Here is a 23,803-nt window from a genome sequence, read left to right as displayed (position 1 = left end):
TGGGCCAATCAACGTGAAGTGGGCGGAGCTAATGGCGGCTAATCAGATTGGCTCTGGATTTGGCTTGTGTTGGATTACAAGCGGATTGTGTTGGCTTACAACTGGATTTTGGCTTAGAATTGGACTTTGGCTTAGAATTGGATTAGAATCGGCCATCTTGGATTAGAAAAAGGATGTCGTTGTGCGTAATAGGTCCCTACTACTGCTGTTATCCCAAGGAATATTTCACTCTGTGTCATCCGCTTTTCCGCATCCAGAAGGCAATCCGATGATGTGCCTTTTTTTAGCTATTTATTTGCATTTGCTGAAACTGCGTTTGCAAGAGCTTTGAAAGTAAAATTAGACGTTTAGCTCCACTCTCATGTCCTCGTGGCTGATACTGTCTCAGCGTATATACATATTGCTAAAAGTACGCCCAAACATTTCATTTGGTAAAATGCTGCGCAAACTGGGACAATTGTTTCCTACGCCCACGCTAACGTGAGACATGTGGTTCGCTGCGTTTTTCCGCCATATCTGCAGGAAATATGCAGAAGGTATCAGGGCCTTGGGGAATTGCTTCTTAATCTTGTCACGTTGTCTGTGTGTTCTGTTTCATGACCGCTGCCGTTTCGATCAAACGGTGTTCGATCAAATGGCTTTCGTCCAAATGTCCCGCGACAGCTTTCGACCACACTACGTTCGATCAAATGTCCCAGAATCCCTTACAAAGACGAAACAGTTTCTTCCGTAACTACTTACAAAACGAAAAAGACACACACAGTACAATTATTTCAAATGATTTATTTCAGTGTAAAAAGTAGAACAATGAGCAACATTTCTTTCCTTTTTACGTACTTCTGTACTTACAAAAATGAAACACACACACACAGTGCAATTATTTTCTTCCGTAACTACTTACAAAAAGAGGGAAAAAAGAAACAGCGTATAATGATTTCAAAGGATTTAGTTCAGTGTGAGGAGTAGAACAAGCAGCAACATTTCTTTCCTTTTTACATACTTCCATAACTACTTACAAAAAGAAAGAAAAAGACACATAAACAGTACAATTGTAAATGATTTATTTCAGTGCGAGAAGTGGATCAAGCAGCAACATTTCTTTCCTTTTTACATACTTGCGTAACAACTTAAAAAAAGAAAAAAAAGAAAAGAGACACACAGTACAATTATTTTAAATGATTTATTTCAGTGCGAGGAGTAGAACGAAAGCAGCAACATTTCTTTCCTTTTTCATGAGCTGAGACAATATTCACGCATAATAGCGGAGCGAAACGTTGAACTGGCCAAAGAATTTGGTAATGTAATGACACATTCATGAAGCATAATCGTCAAAACTACGCAGTATACTTGCGTAACTACTTACGAAAGAAAAAAAAACGTGAAAAGAAACACACAGTACAATTGAACCTCTGTATGCAATAAGGGGATAAGTCGACTTATCCTCTTTTTACTATTTTTGTTGCAATGACATCTACATACCAGTATGCACCTGCCAATGAAAACCTAGGACCTTATTGCGATTTGTTGACCCGCTACAGCATGGTAAAAAACGGGAAATGCATGTGTGTCAATGGGACGGACAATCATATCAGGCCCCTTTTCTCATTTTGGCATTTTTCGACTTATCCCCTTATTGCATACAGAGTTTCAATTATTTTAAATTATTTATTTCAGTGCGAGGAGTAAAACAAGCAGCAACATTTCTTTCCTTTTTACATACTTGTGTACCGACTTACAAAAAGAAAAAAGAAACACACAGTACAATTATTTTAAATGATTTATTTCAGTGCGAGGAGTAGAACAAATATTTCTTTCATTTTTCATGAGCTGAGACAATGTTTACTCAAAAGAGCGGAGCGAAACGTCGAACTGGCCACAAATTTAATAATGTAATGATACATCCATGAAGCATAATCGCCAAAACTACGCACTATGACAATGAAAAAATGGATGGGAAGCAAGCGAGCTGGTGAAGGTGATGCGTCGGGGTTTTTACATTACGCACTATGGTTTGCTATCGCCGCGTCATCGGAATTTAGGTTACTGGCCAGTCTCAAGGTCGAGGCTCAAAGTTATGGCGACCACACGTGCCCTTACCGAGCGCCAATGTTGCCTCTTACGCGGGACCCCTAGAGGCTCCAAGGTCGTAGCTCTGCCGGAAGAAGCAGATGGCAGCAGCTCGCATATCCCGAGCCGAGCGCTACCGATGCGTCATCTATTAGGCAAGAGCAGAGGCCGCAGCGCTCCGCCTCCCGAGTCCTCCTATTGGCACGCCATTTGGAGGCGGAGCCTTTCACATCCATTTCTTCCCTGTCGTCACGAACAATGCGCGCGGTCAATGAGACGAAGCTGCCGTAGAGATCCAAGTGGGCCCTTTGCAAATTTTGAATAGAAAATTCAATCACTGTATTATTTACCCCGTTGACCGGATAAAAGAGTTGGTATGAAGTATCTTCCATATTGAATGGAAGGGGGCTCGAATATCAACACGTCACTCGTCAGATAGAGGGGCGACTGTTTTTTGTCTTTCGTTGACGTCATGATGGACGGGGCGCACAGCGGATGTGTGACCTTCACGGCATACCAAAGATATCTGCAGGTGCGTCGTGTGTCGGCACCTTTTGTTGTCTTTTGCGGCGTTTCTTTTCATTGTTGTTTCCAGACCCCTCCATGGAATCCAGCACGTCTCGCCCCGTTGCTATGGCCGTCTTTTTTACTGTGCGCGATATTCCTTCGCCATCGGCCAAATACCGCGCCAAGCGCTTCAACGTTCTCTTGGCGATCGGTTTTATTTGTTGCCAGATGGGAACGATAAACTTGGATATGTTACTCAACACACCGCCCCCTCGTTGGAAAAGGGGTCACGTGTACACGGGAATTATTTTGAGGGAATTACGGTACATATTTGAAATGCAACGTTAAATAAACCTCTACCCGACAAACGTCATCATGACGTTGGTAGACAGACCGAAAGCAAAACAGATCGGAAGGGGTGAGCTGGGTTCCACGAATGGGCAATTGTTCGCTGAAAGAAAAGTAGGACCGAAGGTCGCGTCCCTTTCAGAGACCATCGTAATCCCCTCAGGACCGTGGCTTTCGGACGCGACATTGTTCGCCACTAGCTTTGAACGTAGTTCAACTCTACCAAACTCGTGGCGCTGTCGAACATTATGACGTCATTTGTTTACAAACAGGTAGAGGTCTATTGGTTCTACCTTCGGACCGCAACGGGAAACGTCTTCTCCTTTCGTCCGCGAGAACAATCGTCACTGAGGGAATTTCGAATTGACACAGGTTGAAATACTGGATGTTATCTAACGTGTAGGTGACGACGTGCTTGTCTTTCTCGTAATAAAAGGGTAGTGTTTTTAATATTGTTTTTTTCCCACTCCCCACGTACGTGGGTTCCACCATATTCGTGTAGACGATTACGTTTTGAAACGGGTGTTCCAGGAATACCGAGATGGAGCTCGTGGCATCCTCCTCCGTGAACAGGGTACGCGATTCGAAGCCCAAAAGCGCGGCCAGGTACTCGGAAAGTTTTAAGGTGGAGGTGCCCTCGGAAAGCCGAATTTTACATTTCTGTTCGGTTCTGTCGAAGCAGAAGCGCGCGCGTTCGCATACGCGCTGGTTAATCGCATCCAGCAGTGCTTGCAGCGTCGCATAATAGCAGGGAGGCAGATGTACTTCCAAAGATCGAGGGATTTTCGTTTTGATCGTGAAAGAAAATTGGCATGCTACGGGAAGAGAGACGCGTAGTGTTTCTCTGTGTCCCTCGATGGGTGTGAGCTGTAGCAGGTTGAAAAGGAGTTCTGGTACGTGCAACCCTTTAGGCGTTTTCAGAGAGTAGACGTTATCCGCGAATTCTAGCGAGGCGCCCAGCTTGTGCGTCTGGAAATACTTGTTGAGTGTATTACGTAGGGACGTGGTTTCCGAATTGACAGTGACGTCGCCCAAAGCGACGAATGCGGCGTGCTCCAATAAGATGGAGGTGGCTTCGCGTTCGCTCAATTTGGGAGGCTTGACCGCACGACCTGCTTCGCGCGATGCTAGCGAGGCGTTGAGCGCCTATGCGAGCCGAGTGTCCAATTCCACGGCTTTCACGTCTACGGGTAAGACGAAGTCGTAACGCAATTTATTGTACGCGTAAGAAACGTTAAATTCCGAAAGGGCTTTCCCAAATCCCTCTCGAGATCCGAGGTGACACGAAAAGTTATCCCGGCTTCGACCATATCCTCGGAATAAATCTAAATTTTCGCATCTTGCCTTTCGTACCCGATATTTAAAAAATCGTTGCTTATGCTGAGATCCATCAGACCGACTTTATTGCGATTCGAGAGCTGAAGCGGGCCGTCGAAAGCTACCGTCAAGGCGTTGAGTTTACTCGAGGGAAACTTATCCATGCTGGCGTTCGGCAGGAGGCGGATGTAGATGTCTGACGTCATTTCCCAATCTTCACCACGTCGCTGCTCGGAACCCAACTGTCGTGTTCTTTGTCGTAACCGAACCAGCGAACCAAGGAGAAACTCAGACCATTCACTTCTTCTTCTTTCTCAGCACTTTTGTTACTGGCCAAGGCTAATTGGCGTCTCGGATTACGATGAGTACCTCCTCGGGGGTAGAAAGATCCCTCCACTTCCTTACCCCGGTAATCTTGCAGGTGCTCGACGGGAGGGGAGGTGTCTCTCAGGTGGGAGACGGTGAAAATCTGAGACGACCAAGTCCCTTCCGAGCTCTTATGAAAACCTTTTCTGTGTAGTAGGACCCTCACTTTATCCCCCACTTTGAGCTTCTTTTTCACGGGGGGTACGACAGGCTTTCCATTTATCTTATTGAACAGCTCGAATTTGTTTTCGGGCGTGACTTCGGACGGGCTGATGCCCAACGTCCTGTGTTTGGTGTTGTTATAGTCGCGCACGATCTTGGGAAGCACGGAAATGAAGTGGTATTTTCCGGTTACTCTAAAATAGCGAAATATTCTGTCACATAAAGTATGTATCACCCGTTCCGCCTGCAATGCCTTGATTACGAGAGAGAAGGTGGAATACATGTGGACCTTCTTTCGTGACAGGTATTCCTTGACGGTCTTGTTGTAGAATTCCCCTCCTCTGTCGCAAAAGATGTGTGTAGGTGCGTTACCTCCCTGAAAAAGTCTTATCATGGCCCTTTTCATTTCGGCGGGGCATTTTGTCTTTAGCGGGAGGGTGCGCAGCAAGCGGGAGAGGGAATCGAGAACGTAGCAGTAGCCACCGTTGAACCTCTTGTATTTTGAAAAGTCGGCAAGATACATTTGCCACACGTCGTTGATGTTGAGCGCGATGATGCGTCTCCTATTAAACTTTCTTCTCACCAGATGGTGTAGCGTGTAGGCGTCCAGCTTTCTGAGAATGGCGAGAGCCTTCTTTATGCTCATGTGACGCGCTTTTCTATAGCGGTCCACTCCCCCCCAAACCACCCTCTAGTTTCTCATATCACTCCATAAGTCGTCCACGCAATGGAGGCTTGCTGCGGCTGTTGAGGCTCGCGAGATTTGGGCAGAGAAATCACACGCAATAGTTTTAAGGCTTTGGGGAACCAGGAAGGTTTCTTTCCCGTCTTACGTTGCAACAAATAATTGACGAGTCCGTAAACGGAGGAGTGTCTGATTGGTTTGCCCGACACAGAGACACAACCCTCGCGATCCCAGGAAATAACTTTTTTTAATTCCGAGGCGACCCTTTCCGCTTCCTTTTCGTCCACCTCTGGAGAGAGGGAGCGAATAGTCAAAGTAATTTGTAGCGTCGGACGCCTTGTTTTTATTGTCGTAGGGGTCGAATCCGTACTGCTTGAGTATGCGATACAGTTGCTTGCAGTATCAGTTTCACTTTGACGTCGTCACTCTCCATCAAGGAAAGAATGTTTCCGATGGAGGAGGTGCTCACTTCAATTCTCTTGGCCATTGGCGAAGATGTTCAACAGGGCAGAAAGCAGGAGAGGAATCACCAAAGAAAAAAACGCTCTGTCCTTGCTGCAGAGACAGATAGCGCTTCAAACGTTCGTATGCTTGTGAATCTTTTTGTAGGCGAGCCGTCGTAAGAAGCGTTTGTGCTTCTTCAAACGCAGGAACATGTCTGGAGCTAGAGCCACCTTTCCGTTCCATACATTGAGACAAATTTCGGAGAGGTGTTTCATGTCGGACGAAGAAGAACGTTTCAAGACGGCGCGGAGTGGTAGAGTGGAGAGTACTCTGAGTAAAGTGAGGTGAGGGCGGAGATTCATTTCGGAGCATAGATATATTGACGTTCACCCGGAAAGATATTGCTACGCAACCTGTGATCCTCGTGCATATTGTTGTGAAGATCCACGAGTAAATAAGCATGAGGCGACGACATCGCTTGTTTTTATGCGTCCAGAAAATACTGCAATCTTTTTCTGCCAAATACTGTTGCCCGAAATGTTCCATCTGGTGCACGCTGCGCACGGCGCGCCACAGGATGACGTAACTGGCGTTGTAGGATATAGTTCTAAAATGGCTACTGTCGAAAAAGATGTTTTGAACGCGTAAGAAGATCGACACGTTGGCATGGTGAGCACCCTGAATGAAAAGATCGGTCACCTCCTTCAAGGAACTGGCGTCTGTCATGTGATCGTCGACGACGATCAGCGTAGCGCGACATGACCCACTCTCGCGGTAGCTCCTTGGTAAATTTTACAGAGTCCCCAAATTCGTCCTGCATGCTCGGCGAAGCATATTTCTGTACATAGAATATTTATGACGGAGGCTTGTCCACCACGTCGTTCAGGTTCCTCAGCACGTTTGCAATGAAAGTAGATTTGCTGCACATGGAGGGGCCACTTAAGATACAGCGGAAAGGTTGACGGAAACAAAAAGGTTCAGGGGAAGACATGTTGCGTGCGAACACGTTGCACGAAGAAAAAGAAAAGACTGAGACTCGTAGAGAAATGCATCACTTTTATTTACACGTCATCATCGTCCTCTACATCGGAACTGCGTTCCCAATACAGATTATCCAGGCTAAAGTTGGACTTCTTTTTCGCCAGTCTGTCCACCGCCAAGATGCGGTTGAGCGTCTTCATCTTGTCCTGATACATTTCTTGACGTGCTTGCAACCATTCCAGGCGATGGAATTGAAAGGCTTCTTCCACGTTCGGGAATTTCTTCGCTTTTTGTCTTTTCCTGGCGACAGCGAGAAACGCAGGAGAATAAACAACACGTGGCATTTTCCACGTATTGGACAGAATGATGACGCGAGTGCAGTGCGCGCTGCCTTTATACAGATAAACGCGCGCAAAGAAACGAGAGCGAAACCGAAACGAAGAAGCCACCCGTTACTGCTAGGATTGCGCGCGCAGTGGAGGGAGCGGAGAGCCGAAACCACCCGCGGGCGGCGCAGAGGGCGCTAGGAGCGCTCGCACATGCGTAGCTCCCGCGCACCAGTCACTTGCTTGCTGGCTGTCGTGGAGAGCAGACTCCGCTGGGTTGCTCCGCAGTCCCCACGCCGCCTCAGTTTCTGCCTGGCTGCCGGATGGAGCAGACGCACCGTAGGGCAAAGGTGAGTGATTTGCCGATGGCTCCGTGTTGTTTTACCGTGCTCCTTTTCTCACATGTTTGCTGTAGCCCGTACGCGCATGTTTAGACTTGTTTAGCGGTGACCAAGCCTTTTCTCCGTGTTGACGCACGTTTAGCGTTGTGTGGCTAGTGGCTCCCGCCTTGTGTTTGCCGCGTAGCGTTGTGCGGAGACGCTGTGGTTAGGCCTAATCGATTGCCTTAGGCCTTTTCTTTGGCATGCCTAGACTGGTTGAGCAGTGTTGTTGTTGTTGTGCGGTGACGCTGCTGTTAGGCCTAGCCGGTCGCCTTCTCCCCAATGTGTACTGTTTTCTCTGTGCTGTTTAGCAGTAGTGGTTAGACCTTTTCTCTTGCATTCCTAGACTTGTTAAGCAGTGTTGCCATTTTTACCTGCCGCTGGTATCTTGCTGTTCTCTCTCTTTATTGCATATTGCATATTATGGTGGCACCATCTGGTGTGATGCCTTGCAACTTGGTAGCCACCTGTCGTCGATCTCTGCAACTGCCGGGTGCCAACTACCAACATGGCGGGCGCTGGACTCACGGGTGTTCCAGAGCGGTTTCTTCGCCAATGCATCGCTGATTTTTGAATAAATTGTTTCTGTCCACTCTATTTCTATCTATTTATTTTATTTTCTACCTATTTTTTATTTTTTATCAGCTCAAGTAGCCGGAAACTCACACAGTGGTCTGGACACGTCTTAGATGCTCCCCAATTAGTGTAATGACTCTCTGAATGATCCTAATTACTCTGGGGTGTCCCAAATTGCTCTAATTGCTAATTAATGGCCTCTAGGCCTCTGTGTGAGTTTCCGGATACTTGAGCTGATCTTATACTACTAACGGAAACAGAAACGGTATATTAACGAAATTGGAGATGACAACGGAAACGCATGCCACGGTCCTCCATTACCGGAAACAGAAACGGAAACGAATTTACCGTCCGGTATTGGATTCGGGTACTGGTTATTCTTGCTGTGCGATGACATTTGAGTGACTTTTCATATTTAGTTTTTGTATTTTGATGACTTCATTCCCTGTAATGATCTAAATACTACACGATAGCATGGAAAGAAAGCGCAATATTGGATCTCGAGGGTGCATCCGTCGCTTACCTCGTCCAAGCCCTCATAACTCCATGACGTCAACACAGCACGAGGGTGACAGGCTACGATTTTTAGTTACATATTTTCATGTTCGTAGGTTCAGACATGTTCCTACATTTTTTTTAAATCTTGCAAGATGTGCGCATCCCAACGACGTATAATTACTTGTGTAGTGTGTACGCGTGATACCGAAGCAGCACTTGGGCAAAACGGGATGCTGATAGAGCCGGACGGGCTGTCCTCCCGCAGCTCTGTAAAAACCGTTCCATTACCAGAAACAGTAACGGAAACGTAACAGAAACGAAATTGAAAGGCTGGTATCGAGAAACGGATAACGGAAGCGAAAATATAGCAGTAACGAAAATGGAAACGGTAACCAAAATACGTCCGTTATCCTTCGCTGCTGTCGCGTGTGAAAATTACGAAAAGAAGTAGCGCGAGCCATTTGTACACTCAGGTCAGGACCGGTTTGACATGAACACCCCTCGTATATACAGGGTGTCCACGCTAACTGTGAACATATTTTTTAAAAACATGTATAATACTTTTTTCCAAGATGAAATCATTGCAATATAGCATATGCTGAAGGCACTCCCTAGCAGGGTATTAGCAAAGTCCAAAGGCAATGTCTTAATTAACTTTCATTAATTAAGTTTTTAATTATAAAAGCTACAAAGTTGTCCCAATGAGAACATCTGTTCCTTTCGGTCACCTGATATCGTAGCCGTTTTCAGAGCAAAAATCCGTTCGAAAGATCGCCCGCAAAAAGTTCGTGAAGGAACGCCATTTTTTTCTTTATTTTGTTCATTGCGCTTCTTAGAAGATGCGTCTTTCTTTCACCCCCAATGTGAGAGGGAGAAAGAGCACACTATCGCCTCTCGCGTCCTGTAAAAAGATTAAAAGGAAACAGAAAATGCAACCCAAGATAAGGCCAGTTCCGATAGAGTCACCCGATACATTAGTTTTTGTTTTGTTTCCACAAGTTAAAGCTCATCTTCGACGCATGAGGCGGCACTGTGCTCCTTCCCACTCTTCCGTTGGGGATGAAGGAAATACGCGTCTCCGAAGATGCGCAATGAACAAAATAAAGCAAAAAAAGGCGTTCCTTCACTAATTTTTTGCTGGCAGTCTATGGAACGGATTTTTGTTCTGAAACCGGCTACGATATCAGGTGACCGGGATCAGGTTCTCATTGGGACAACCTTGTAGCTTTTATAATTAAAAACTTAATTAGTGAAAGTTAATTAAGACATTGCCTTTGGACTTTGCTAATGCCCTGCTTGGGAGTGCCCTTCAGCACATGCTATATTGCAATGATTTCATCTTGGAGAAAAGTGTTATATATATTTTTAAAAAATATGTTCACAGTTAGCGTGGACACCCTGTATAGTTGTGGAAGGAAAAACACGCGGACAACAGATTTTAGGGAAGTTAGGAACACTAGTTCGTTTAATGGACAGAAATTAAAAGTTAAATAAAAAAGGAGAGTAGACGTCTCGATAGTGGCAGTCTTCGTCAGGACAACAGACGCACAGGCGGTTACAGATTGCTTAAAGGAGTACAGAGGGCCTTCCAAAAAATTTCAGATTAAGACTGTGATGAAACTGTGTGTCATTTTACCGAATGGCGCTAAAGGTTTTGAAAGGTTTTGATGTGTGCAATTTGTTTCCCAGAGAAAAAAACTCACATAAACATGGGTCCGCGCCTTCACCCTTAACTCGCCACTCCGGGTATTACGAGGAGGAGAAGGTATGATGCACGTCACGGATGACGTTAAAAGGGGAACTCGTTCTGGTTCGCCAGTCAGTGGGGGTTAGCGCCTTGTCCTTTTGCCGCCGTAAGCCAGTTTTGCTAGTTCTTCCGGAGAATTGGGGATAGAAGGAGCGGCCGAATCATTACCGAGCCAGGAGAAAGGCTGTTTCAGAACCCCGAACAGCCGAGTAGCAGACGACAGAGGAGTAGCAGACAACATTTCTCTAGACCAATCTACGAGCGTTCTCCTTATAGCGTCAGCGCGAGGTTCCAGGCAGATCACAGGCTGGTACTGCTCGTTGCGCACGGTCGCTTTTTGCGGCGTACTTTAAATTCAATTTCTGCGATAATTATGACTCTGTGATGTGAATTACTTGTGCATCTTACTGGCCTACTTAACAGTTTTATAGGAAGAAAACAGGGTGTTAAAAATGACTTCTGTGCTACTTTAAACAGGTTTGGAACGTGACGTCATCATCGGTACAAAGCACGCCACAGGCGGTTGTCCGTGAGTCAGATACGGGAATATTCCAGAAGGTCAAGTCGGGGTGGTGATGTCATCCTCCATTGGTCCCTGTCCGTTTTGAGGAAACATTCCTAGGCAGGGTGAGTGCTGCTTCCGACTTTGCCGAAAAAAAAAGAAAAGAAGGAAAGAAAGAAGCTCAACTAGGCGTCCAGATTTCAATCCGTTGACAGTGCTCCGAGGTCTTCGTTAATGGTTGATTGGAATTTGTAAATGAGATAAGATTCGCGTTGCACCGATCTGAGCTCAAATTTGACTGCAGAATGAAACGTGACACATTATTTAGTGAATGACCTGGTTGTTTGAAATGGCGAGAGAGGTTTGGCCTTTTAGGTCATCTTCCTGGTGTGGACACACTCAGAAGGTGACCTATTTACATTTATCAACGACTTTAACCAAGCACATCCGGCCATCAAGTTCACCTATTCGTATTCCGCTTTAACTGTTAACTTTTTAGATGTCCAGGTAAAGTTAACCAACGGGGTCGTGCCGACAAACCTGTTCCGTAAACCTACGGACTCTCAATAGTACCTAGCATTTCACAGTTGTCACCCGCTTCACACTAAACTTGCCATCCCTTACAGCCAGGCACTTCGGTACAGGCGTATATGCTCCAGTGACGACGTCCTGGGCAGAAATCTAGCTGAACTTAAACAAACATCCATCAATCGCCAATTTCCACCTAATTTGGTTGACGCCGCACTGAGCCCGCAAGGCGAGCTGAGCCGCACTGAGCCCACGGGAGGCGTACGCCTTTTTTGTGACACTTATGCTGTTCATAATTGTCACTAAAAAGGCGTACGCCTCCCGTTTTCAACAAATCAGGGCAGATAACGATATCATTCGAGATGATGGTTGGCTAAGAGCGTGCTATGCGGTGAAGTTCATTTCTAAGAGTGTACGAGTAGCAGCCCAGGATTATGAGCAGCAGTACAGCAAAGAAAGGCTTGACAAAAGTTATCAGAGCTGATTATACACTCTTAAAAATGAACTTCATCCCCTAGCACGCTCCTAGCCAACCATTATCTCGAATGATATCGTTACCTGCCCTGATTTGTTGAAAACGGGAGGCGTACGCCTTTTCTGTGACAATTATGAACAGCATAAGTGTCACAGAAAAGGCGTACGCCTCCCGTTTTCAACAAATCAGGGCAGATAATGATATCATTCGAGATGATGGTTGGCTAGGAGCGTGCTATGCGGTGAAGTTCATTTTTAAGAGTGTACCGTTTTCATTCTGCGTTAGGCAATTGCTGCTGATAGCCAGGCTCCGCGCGCGACATCTTATGTTCCCTTTCTCGTCTGCCCACGCCACTTTCCATCTTCCTTCTTCCTCACCTCATACTTTTCTTTCAAATTGTCTTTCCTACATGTTCTGCTTCTATCAGGCAGAACCTGCATCAAAGGCGGAAGGGAGTTGCCTCAGAACAGAAGCCGCCGATATTTCGAACAGAGACTATTCTTCTTCTGGGCACCGTCCTCATCATTGGCATGGTATTTAAAGGGTTAGGTGTGACGTGTTTAAAGGTTCATGCGAATTGTGGATCAACAGCCCGGAGGGAAGAGAGGGTCCGTACGGGCTTCTACGGCCGGAGTGAAGGGCTGCTTTGTTAGAGTGTGGAGGGGATTATGTGAACGTAGTGATCTAGGCTACAGACCGGTTACAGAAAAATGGTAGGTTCACGAACACGTCGACGAAGCGGGACAACAGGCAAGAATTGGCAAGCATAGCGAAAGGTAAGGAGGTTAGTGGTTACGTGGGGAAAATTCCAGAACGAGCAAAGTTTTTTTTTTATATTTGTAATACAAAGTTGTGGCATGCAATAAAGAAAGCAGAAAGCAGTGGCCATGCAGAACATAACAGATGATAATGGAGGTAGAAGGGAAAAGCATATTTTATTTGTGAAGTGTTTCTAGGGTGCCTTGTGATTTGTTGATACCGGACGGGTGAAGAGCGTTGAACTTGTATATGAGATAAGACTCCCTATCACGCCTGTCACGTGTGGATCTAAACCCGGTTTCTAGTTTAATGTTGTCAAAATTGTGACCAGGAACGCTAAAGTGTTCGGCGACTGCTTTGGGGAGTTTGTTGGACGTGTCGGTTCTGTGTCCGGAAAGGCGGTTGTTCATTTGTTGGCCGGTTTCACCAATGTGTTGCATAGAGCAGTCGCCGCATTCAATGCAGTATATGACATTGGAGCTTGTGCGAGGTTAACGGGGTGGGTGTAATTGCTCGCAGTGGAGTCACACCTAACCCTTTAAATACCATGCCAATGATGAGGACGGTGCCCAGAAGAAGAACAGTCTCTGTTCGAAATATCCGCAGCTTCTGTCCTGAGGCTACTCCCTTCCTACATCTCTACCGCTTCGCTGGATTTCTACCCATCTGCATCAAAGGAGGTGTCTCTGAATTCTGGTCATGTACTGGAGTGAAGTCCGGGAGGCGAATCGGGAAGTGCGCATCCAGGTGCGGGAAGACAATTCCAGCACCCGCCAGCCCGGTGGACACGGAAGCATCTGTGGCAAGAACTAGGTGAGACTGGAACCGGCTGACGTGGTCCGTGAGGAGGGCCTCGAGCCTGGCCGGAAGAGCTAGGACACGTCCAGGGAGGAAGGCTTCGGCGATCAGCAGAGACAGGTCCCTCAGCGGGCAGGTGGGTGGGGCCAGATAAGACAACGATATCTTCAAGGGTGCCGAAAGGGAGTCGACGAATACAAGTTGGGGAGTGTTGGATCTGCGCCACTGCCGAGAGACCCACTGAGTCACGTTCCTGAGGGGCTCATTGTGTCTGAACGCCAGTGGGCTCTGGCAGAGGGAAAGGAAGCAGTTTACTGACAGCAGGCGAAACTGGGTCTTTAGGGGAGGGATGCGAGCTTCGGCATAAAGCGCCCGGTTGGCTGCATACTTAGGGAGACCCAAGCATAGGCGCAAGGCTTTCCTCTCGATAACAAAGAGCCTGTTTAGGCGGTAGTCCGGGAGGTGGGAGAACAGAACGCACCCGAACTCCAGAATGGGCCGCACATAACACTTGTAAAGGAAGAGTAAGACGGTCCGCCGCATACCAATGCGGGGGCTGGAGCAGCCATGGAGAATGCCAGTTGCCTTTGTAGCTTTTTGGCTCACTACCTCTATGTGATGGTCCCAGTGGAGCTTGTCGTTGTACCAGGCACCCAAATACTTCAGCAGGTTTGTCTGCAGGATAGGCTCTGTGCCAATTTTCAGGTCGATGGTTAGGACCCAGGTGCGCAGGTTGGCTGCTGGGTTGGAATAAAATCACTGCGGATTTCTGGGCGTTCAAGGAGAGGTGAGCGGAGCGCATCCAGGTGGATAGAGCAGAGAGGTATGCTTGGAGCACCTCGTACAACGCATGGAGAGAGGTGGAAGAGGCGAAGAAGGCAATATCATCCGCATAAGTCATGGTAAGAATGTCAGGCTTCAGAGGTGGAGAGCTAATCAAGATGTTAAACAGCAAAGGGGACAAGACAGATCCCCGAGGGAGACCCCTGAGCTGAGTGTGCGACGAAGATGTAAAACGGCCATCAGAGCAGAAAAACGAACGCCCGGAGAGGAACTTGCTAATCCACAAGATGACATACGGGGGATGTTGAGGGCAGCCATGCACTGAAGGAGGATGCAGTGCTCCACGCTATCGTAGGCCTTGGCAATATCTAGGGCAACCAGAGCAGACAATCCCTCGTTCTCACACGCAAGGCAAATCTGGCTTTCGAAGTTCGCGTGGGCCATCCAAATTGAGCAGCGGGGGCGAAACCCAATCTGGCTGTCATTAAGAGCAGCAGTATTCTCCAAGAAAGAGGAAAGACGGCGGTGCAGAATGCGCTCGATGGTCTTGCAGAGCACGGAGGTCAGGGCAATTGGACGCATGTTGTCCATGGCCAGGCCCCTCGCGGGAATTTTCTTAACGATGACCACCTTGACCACCTTCCAGTCGTCTGGGAGTCATGACAGCTCGAGCGACACGTTCACAATGTTTAGAAGCTCGCGAGGATGGGAAGCCCACAGGGACCACAGCATCCTGCCTGTAATGCCGTCCGGACCAGGGGCAGAGTTCGGAAGAGCACGCACAACTGAGTCGATTTCCTCTTCGGTAACGGCGCAGAAACCGGACGTCGATTCGCCGAACGAGCGTAGAAATGCGGGGTAGTTGGTAACTGTACATAATGATAAACGGAACGCAGCCAGGGACACGGACGAGGAAGTGCACAAACGAACTGCTGCAGTTCGTTTGTGCACTTCCTCGTCCGTGTCCCTGGCTGCGTTCCGTTTATCATTATCGCCGGGCAGCTCTTGGACACGTGAAACAGAGCTGTAGAAGCGCAGCGCAAGACCTCTGGCTATGTCTTCGAGCCGGGTTCTGGCAATGTCACCAGCCACGACGGAGGAGTCGCAGGGGGATTCGCAGGACAGCGATCACCGGAGGCGAGTAATATGCTGGTGGACAGTGATGGACAGTACTTGAAGTACCAAGTCCTCAAGTAGTACTTTAAGTACATTTCTGTGTACTTGTACCTTTCTTTAAGTACATTTTAAATCGTGTACTTTGTACCGTACTTAAAGTACTTTTTTCCGAGTACTTTCCCATCAAGTACTCAAGTACCCAAACTTGGACTCCAGACAAAAAATCACAAAAGAGTATCAAAAATGCACCCTACTAAAAGCGCTAAAATGACAACAAGAAAACGAAAACACCCAGATAGCGCTACCTGTGTGTTTTCGTCTTCTTGCCGTCATTTTAGCGCTTTTAGCCGGATGCAGTACCGAGAGTCCCAGTCTGATATTTTACCAAAAAGGATTTTTGTGCTGTTAAAAAGCATATTTGTTGAAGCAAATTTAGTGTTGAGAGGCTTGAAATGTTGAAAAAGTATCAACGCTTCTATGATTATGTAAAACGAATAGAATGCAAAGACACGAACAGATTATGACACTGCAACCGGCAGCACAATGAGTTGATCAGTTGTCATTTCAGTTCTCCCAATGCAGGGTACTATGCTTTTTATTATATTGTTTCCTTCATTGGCAATTAATAATCATTTTATATCACAATGTCTGATTGCCTTACATGATGAACACTCTGAAAGACACACATGCTTTCATTTTTACATTTTACGTTTTTAATTGGTCACATGGATTACATTGCTGCAGATCACAGTCGTATAAAAACGATGGCTTACATTGTGCTTCATCCTTTTTTACTTTCTTCATATTCTTTTTTAAACATGTTGTATTTCAAAAAGCAGCATAGAATGCCCAGAAAATATAATCTCTGTTGGCTTGACTTTTTTCCCTTGAAATTTCCTAGCCTGTTATAGCAGAAGATTAGTACCGGAACACCACACTAGGGCTGGTGATCTTGGATCAGTCAGGGTATAATACATAATCACAGCACAGCTGACTGATTACCTCTGTACATGTAACTGCAAATTATGTCATCTGATTAAGTTCATATTCACGGGTTAGCACTTAACCTAGGACTTAACCTGGCTTTAGAGCATTTGTCAAGAATGCTCACTAAAGTTTTGCCAAAAAAGCAAGACACAGATACTAAGCTGTGAAATTCAAAGTGATACAAATTAAATTCGCAACGTACTTGATGAATACTTGAAGTACTTTGCCTAGTACTTTGTACTTTACCTGAAGTACATTTGGAATTGGGTATTTTGCACTGTACTTGAAGTACTAATGACGCCAGGTACTTTGCCCACCACTGCTGGTGGAGGGCCTTCCGATGCTTCGGGTTGGACAGAAATGAGTTGCGCTCGTTGTGGAAAGACTGCTTAGCAGCGGTGATGGTACGCTTAAAGACAGCCTTGAGAAACTATAATAATTTTAATAATTGGGTGTTTACGTCGCGAGACAACTGAGATCAGCCTTGAGAAACTGGTAATTCTTCCAGTTCACGTAGGAAGTGTTTGCAAGCACTTGTTTCCATGCAGCCTTGCGACAACGGTACGCTCTTGTACAAGCCTCGTTCCACCACGGGGCGCAGTTTGACTGCGAGCGCTTAACAAAACTAAAAGTAGCAGCCGCTATCGAGAGGGACAAAGAGGTCACGGCATTGACCGCGCGATCTCTGGCAGGTAGGCCAACACCTTCCTGAACAAGTCGCTCCAGGTTCTTCTCTTGCAGGTGGAAATTGCACAGGCAACGCGCAGAAAGAGGCTGCCTGGCAGGAATGGCCACTTCAAAGAAGATAGGCAGGCGGTCGCTGTTGGAACCCAAGGTGAGGGTTCGTCACGACATCAGGCGGATCGAAGAGAAGTGCAGAGTGATGTCGAGCACAGAACCACGGAGGAGCACGGTGTCGAGCACGGTGCCACGGAGGAATGTTGGAGATCCGTCATTCCCAACAGAGGTGTTATGCCGGCATATCCAGTCCCACAGCTCCCTGCCGTTGGAGTCGGTCGTGATTCATTCGACCAATTCAAGTCCAACTCTTCTTTCTCTTTGGGAGGTGAAACGCTTCTCCGTACATACATGCTGATCCATTTCACGAAGGCTCGCGATAAAATGAGCCGCTGAAATTATTCTCCGCCCAGAAACTGCATCTTATTCCGTCCGCACTGAGGTGACGTTCTCTACAAGAAGGTTCGGCAGGTCATTCATTTGTGCCGCAACTCAGGTGTTTGCATAGCAGCATCAATCTCTGTTGGCGCACAGGGTGTGCACCCCGATTACTGTGTCCCGATCAACGGAAACACGCCACGGCAGCCATCACTAATCAGGCACCGGCACTACGGCAGTATGAGCTTATCATTCTTCAGCCAGCTTCCGGATGTTTTGGGCGCCACCTAGTACGAGACTATGGTGTTGCAGCTATGAGCGGATGCAAGCTAGGACACTAGATGGCGCAGCAAATGGCGCACCAGTTTCGTTTTCACCGACTTTAGCCAGATGTGTTTCAGACGTCGAAACTTGGTTGTAAATGTCTGAACTGCGCTTTTTATTTTTAGGGATTGTTGTAGGCATAATTCTATACTTCCAGTGCACAGGTTTCCTGTAGCAGGATCGCACAACAGCCAAAAACGACCAGCCGAAGAAATTCAGTTTTTCGTCTTTTTCACTAAGGCATTGTAAATTATCTATTCATTATGGAAAAAATACGGCCTCCTAGCGGCCTTTGCCTGTCATAGAACATCATGAAAAAAACTAGACTGTGCTATCTTCTTCGGTTTTCGCTAAATCCTTTCTGAAACAGCACCAAATATCACTGTTATTGCTTTACAGTCGGCCTTATAGCAACGATGAAGAGCGATATATCGGAAAACGGCTTCTGTAGCGGGGTAGGCAAAGGAACTAGCTTTCCAACAGTGCCAATATCTTCAGGAACACACGCACAGGAGTGATGAAATCCTTTCTGGAAAGTGGCCATTTTCAGGGGAGGATTGGTACCGCAGCCTCAATATAAAGCAAAGCCCCTATACTTCGTAAAAGTAGTGCGAACCTTTGAAGGTTTCAGGATCGCCGCTTTCCTCCTCTCTCACGCGGTCTGCGGCGATTTGCTTCTTTCATTGGGCTTTCACTATCACTCTCTCGTAGCCGCCATTCCGGCTGCAGAAAGCAGGAAGACGTAGGGAGTGCCAATGGCAAACTATACGACTGCGCTTGTTTCTGAGCCCCTCTCAACGTTTTATGCAAAAATTAGTTGCTGTGCGTTCAGGCGCCATACCCGATATGGCGAAGGCAAGAGCTTTATGCGTTGCCTTTCATTGCAAGGGAACGCTACCATTTCAGCTTTGCGAAGGAAAGGCTTTGCAGTCCTTTCAGTTTTGTTAAGCCCACACCTTTACTGCTTACCCGTGCTGTGGCCGTGCAAAACTTTCATCGTCAACACCTAGCAACATTTTGCGCCAGGTTGCGCCGCTGTAGTGAATTTTTGTTTGTGTTTAGGACCATTTCACGGATGGGTCACGCTTATGCGCTCAGTTAACATTGCATGCATTATTGTGAACGTAAAACTGTGCTTCGTATTTGACCGTACAGTATACCTCTCCTGTTCTACCTCTCCTGTTTCTAAATCAACGTACCTCACAGAACAGTGTCGTTAGTTGAAATTCCTGTTGACATGCGATGATCCCAACCACTAAACAAAGTTGAACCAACTCGTTTGAACCAAGCAAGGGTGCTGTTTGAATAGAGTGGCTTTTCAATACATTAAAAAGATGACAAACCCTACAAAATTTCAAGATTGTTCGAAGTAACCCAAAGTATGGCTTATCGGAGCTTTAATAAAGGACAGCCTAATACAGTTACTCGTACATCTATGCCATCGATATGTCTCTGCTATGGGAAAGAGAAGTTTCTTTTCACGGTATATGCTTTCTGAAATGGCAAACTGAGAAGCAAAATAGAACAAGTAGCACAAATAGAACACATGACCACCTGCGTACAACGATTCCTAATGTTGTTGTTTGTATTTAATTATTTTAATGCTTCACTGTTACCCGAGAATCTTGGCGGAACTGGTGTCGGATAGTAAAGTTGTTCATGCATCACTTGGATACCGACCCGACCCGGCCTGTGGGGCAGGCTTTTGTTTTATTATTGAACTGTTTTCTTTTTCTTTTTTTACATAACAGTAGGTAACCTATTGTAACTTTTCCGCACTTCCACACTTTTCCACACTTATTGTCACAGGAAGCAGCAGCATTTCTTCCGTGGAGACATTTTCTTGGCTAAGGCACCTGAGTGGAGAACCGAACTGCCCGATTCTCACCCGCGTTCTTGGTTTTTACAGGGAGTGTCAAAACCACTGGAGCATGGGGTACAAAGAAGGGATATATACTATACCATGAGGGTATTTTCAGCGAGAGCAGTACCATTTTGGAGGGTAAACCAATGGGCACAGCCAAACCGAAAGACATATGGCATTTCTCGTGTCATTTTGATAAACAACATCACTTTTGAGTGACTTCAGATCTACGGAGTGCTCATTTAGACATTAAAGTAGCACAGAAGTCATTTTTAACACACAGTTTTCTTCTTATAAAACTGTTAAGTTTGCCAGTAAGATACACCATGCGAAGTAATTTACACCACAGAGTCATAATTATCGCAGAAACTGAATTTAAAATGTGCCGCAAAAAGCGACCGTGCGCAACGGTGGTGAAGAGCAGTACCAGCCTGTGATCTGCCTGAACCTCGCGCTGACGCTATCAGGAGAGCGCTCGCTGATTGGCCTAGAAAAATGTTTGCTACTCCGCTGTCGTCTGCTACTCGGCTGTTCGGGGTTCTGATAAAGCCTTTCTCCTTGCTCGGTAATGCTTCGGGCGCTCCTTGTATCCCCAATTCTCCGGGAAAACTGGCAAAACAGGTTTACGGCGGCAAAGGAACAATGCGCTGACCCCCACTGATCGGCAAACCAGAACGAGTCTCCTTATGCCGTCATCGGTGACGTGCCATCATACCTCCTCATCCTCGTTATAGCTGGAGTGGCGAGTTAAGGGTGAAGGCGCGGAGCTATGTTTATGTGAGTTTTTTTCTGGGAAACAAATTGCACACATCAAAACCTTTCGCGCTATTCGGTATAATGACACACACACTTTCATCAGATGTCTTAATCTGAAATTTTTTTGGATGGCCCTCTGTACGTTTTGGGTAACGTCTCATCGCAAAATCGTCCAGTTCAATCAAAATATATTATTTTTCGAAAACGCCGCCTCTGTATTCGTAACACCAAAGAAAATGACGTCAACTTGCCTTATTTAATGAATATCATTTTTCAAAGGTAAATACCTTACTGATTTCTAAAACATTTCATAACACGTTTTCCAGCCAACGATTGAGTATGGGCAGGCGATGACACACAAACACACATTTTACCACCCCAGATTTTCCTCGGTGTTTGTGAAGGCACGTGGTCGCTGATCTTCCATTTTTGAGCGTCATGTCTGTGGCCAAAGCTACAGTTTGCTACAAACAACGAACGATCGGGAAAATGCAGGGACAAATGCAAACGAAAAAGTTAAAGCTTCGCAACCCGACAGCGGCGTGCCGATCGACCGAATCGGCGGCGGCGACGGCGTGGAGGCGCGGCGCACACCTCTAGCTGGAACCTCTCTCTAGCTTTAGGAACACCTCTAGCTTTTGGGGGGTTCCAGAGGTTTCGGACAGGGGGCACGGGGCACCCACTCGCTCAGAGTGCTCAGAGTCCTGCTTCTCGCCGGACATGTGGGCGTCGTCTGATGAAAGAAGGTACGTTCCTCGTGCGCATTGCAATTCCGTTAGTTCTATTAGGGTGACGGACACTATACACTGCCGGCCAGCCGTGTTTGTGGATACTTGAGAGAGAGAGAGAGAGAGAGAGTACTTTTTATTTCATAACAAATTTGCACAGTGCCGAAAATACTCAGAAATAAAGAAAAAATAATTGACGTAGGGCTCTAATATAAAGGGATCAAACGCTTGTCTTCATTGTCTACAGCGAAGCAGTACTACCATACTTCTGCAAACAGTGCCTCGGCAAGGCTCTAGGCAAGGAAATAGCCACAGAGGGACAGGCTCCTGTGCGCCTGGAGACTTTGGCAATTGCGTGTTTGTTGCGTGTCTACACTCTTGGATATGGAGCATGGTTCGCGAAGGAATTGTAATACGACTTCATGACTGTTTCGTGTTGGGGGAGGGAGGTCAGCAGTGTATGTGTTGCTCATGGTGCTTCCTTTTCTTTTTTTTTTTGCATGACAAAGTTATGCATATGTAGTGTGACTCCTGTATTTCCTTTTACTCCTGTATTTTGTGTACATTCTTAGGTGATCTGGAGCATGAGTTCTGTGTAATCCGTTTTGTGTACGTTTTGCATTTACTGTTTGGAATTTCTTACTACCTGCCATTCTACCTTCAATAAATCCGAGTTGCACCAATTTGTTGTGTTCTTTCTATATATAATTCTAGAGAGATTGTTACATTGAAGCACTGACATCAAATGTGTGGGATTTAGGGTTCGTATCTGCAAGCAGAAGCTATCTAGGAGGGGATGTCCAAGTGGACGGCGTTAAGTCTCAAAACTAAAGGTAAACTCGTACTTGGAAACTCATTTATTAGGCTCTAACAATTCAACGGGGCGTAGAACCGCATGACAGTGTACGTCATATATTGGAAATTCATGCAGGTTGCACTTCACAGTACAGCTCGTTAAATATGAAGACAGTGAACTAGTTGCATCCGGGGGATCAGCGTTCCCGTTTAATTACGTACTATTGGGCGTATGACACCAGCTCGCTTGCTTTGTCGCTAAAATGTCGTTCGTTAATGCATTGGAGGCATGGAGGTAAGAAACTAAGGAGATGCCCTAAGCGCCTCTCCCAATGCAAGCGAGCGTGCTGTGACCCGCGCATGGCATTGTGGTTAGTTGCGCACACACGTGACCCATAAACGTCACGGCAAGACGTCATAAAACATTGCGTCCTCCATGTCCGCGGCGTACCTTACCTGAATACAGAGACGAGCTGCGGCCGAATAACTTGTTTTCGCTTTCATAACATCTTTGGAGTTAGAAGTTATCACACCCGTTGAAACACAAGATAGATCATCTCAGTGTGGAAGCAATGGATCACGAAATCGCTAGAAGACGTACGTACGTCATCGTGACATTGCCTGGCTTCTCTTCTGTTTTGCTCAACTTTTGCTGTGATTTATCACGCGGCAAATGTTGAAACACCTCATAACCTTCAAAGTATTGTGCGAATGGACTCCTTAAAGGTAAGAGGTTTCCTGAAGATGAGGTTTGCTAAACTTCCAAGTCTCCGCGCAGACCGCCATAACGCCGAAACATGTGGGGATCACGTGACTGGGCAACTAGATGGGCGTGGTATTGCCAGGAGCGACCGCTAGAGGGGTCCCACGGCCCTCCGATCTTATAGCCCTCTCCTTAGTTTCTTACCTCCATGATTGGAGGTAAGGTTAACGCGCGGTTGAGCACGCCGCCGGTCTGCGCTGAACGCCGCCGCGATGATGCGATGATGCCGCCGCGATGATGCGATGATGCCGCCGGCTCGCCGATTCACGCCGCCGCCGCCGGCCCAAAACGGACCCAACGCCGCCGCCGACAAAAACGCCATCCCATCGGCGCACATCTCTAGCCACTCTAGCTGGAATCGGCGTCCACTGAGTCGCCGGTGTCCGTCTCTGATGGCGGCGTTGTGTATAACGGTTGAGTTGGGTCCGATTTTTCCTGTTTAAAAACGCTGGCTGGACCATGTCTGTGTCCTCGAACAGTCACAGTTGCCAGGGAAGATGCCTGCAGAACATTTCTGCTCTGCTTCTTGGTGTAGAAACGATTCGAGAATCCGAACGCCTTGTTCTTCCGATACCCGGTCAAGGACTGTCAACAGGTAAGTCATTTGTTATTGCCTGTTGCCTTACAACACATTGCCTTACATTGACTTCGTGTTTTTTGGATAAGTAGCTCAACAGTCACTGTAAATCCGACCGACCGCTTAGCTTTGCAGTTAGGAGGTAGATTGCATTTCTTTCCGTGCATTTCATTTTCATGTTACGATTAAATACCCGCTCACGTCGTACTGTCTAATGAATGACACTACTGTAAGTCTGATTCTCGGTGATTTCGCTCGAGAAGTTTCATACGACGTTGACTTAGTAGCTGTTCTGTACGTAGCTCCAAAGCCAAGTTTGTCTGGATATTCGGCCTGAATGTGTCATTGTGAAGTAGCGCAATAAAATATATTTTTTGTACTTAGGGCGCTTATCACACGCCATAGCTGTCAGCTTCTCACAACCATACCATAACCGTTATTTTTTTCGCATTCAATAGCACATTTATTCTTTCTGTTTAGTACATTGCAACTTTCACATGCATAGTTATATATCTGATACTAATTTTC

At 46.6% G+C, this 23,803-nt stretch overlaps 2 protein-coding genes across 2 annotated transcripts in view; both read right to left on the bottom strand.

The window, feature by feature from the left end:
- Nucleotides 1-4,441: 4,441 nt before the first annotated feature.
- On the bottom strand, nucleotides 4,442-7,092 carry LOC135395837 (uncharacterized). The gene is made up of 2 exons (XM_064626926.1): nucleotides 7,004-7,092; nucleotides 4,442-4,961 (listed from the first exon to the last, which is right to left on the bottom strand). The coding sequence occupies exons 1-2, from the start codon at nucleotides 7,090-7,092 to the stop codon at nucleotides 4,442-4,444; spliced, it is 609 nt and encodes a 202-aa protein (XP_064482996.1).
- Nucleotides 7,093-23,046: 15,954 nt separating this feature from the next.
- LOC135395836 (uncharacterized) overlaps nucleotides 23,047-23,803 on the bottom strand; it is a 59,969-nt gene continuing 59,212 nt past the window's right edge. The window contains exon 7 of the mRNA XM_064626925.1: nucleotides 23,047-23,283. Coding sequence (XP_064482995.1) covers nucleotides 23,047-23,283 — 237 coding nt within the window. The remainder of the gene's footprint in view (nucleotides 23,284-23,803) is intronic.

Source organism: Ornithodoros turicata, chromosome 5 (assembly GCF_037126465.1).
Source record: "Ornithodoros turicata isolate Travis chromosome 5, ASM3712646v1, whole genome shotgun sequence".
NCBI classification, from domain to species: Eukaryota; Metazoa; Arthropoda; class Arachnida; order Ixodida; family Argasidae; genus Ornithodoros; species Ornithodoros turicata.
This window is presented reverse-complemented; position numbering and strand designations above follow the sequence as displayed.

Coding starts and splice junctions, on each gene's coding strand:
- LOC135395837 (XM_064626926.1), bottom strand. CDS start 7,092: ATGTATCAGGACAAGATGAAGACGCTCAACCGCATCTTGGCGGTGGAC. Junction 4,962..7,003: donor AACTTTAGCCTGGATAATCT/GTATTGGGAACG, acceptor TCGCTATTTTAG/AGTAACCGGAAAATACCACT.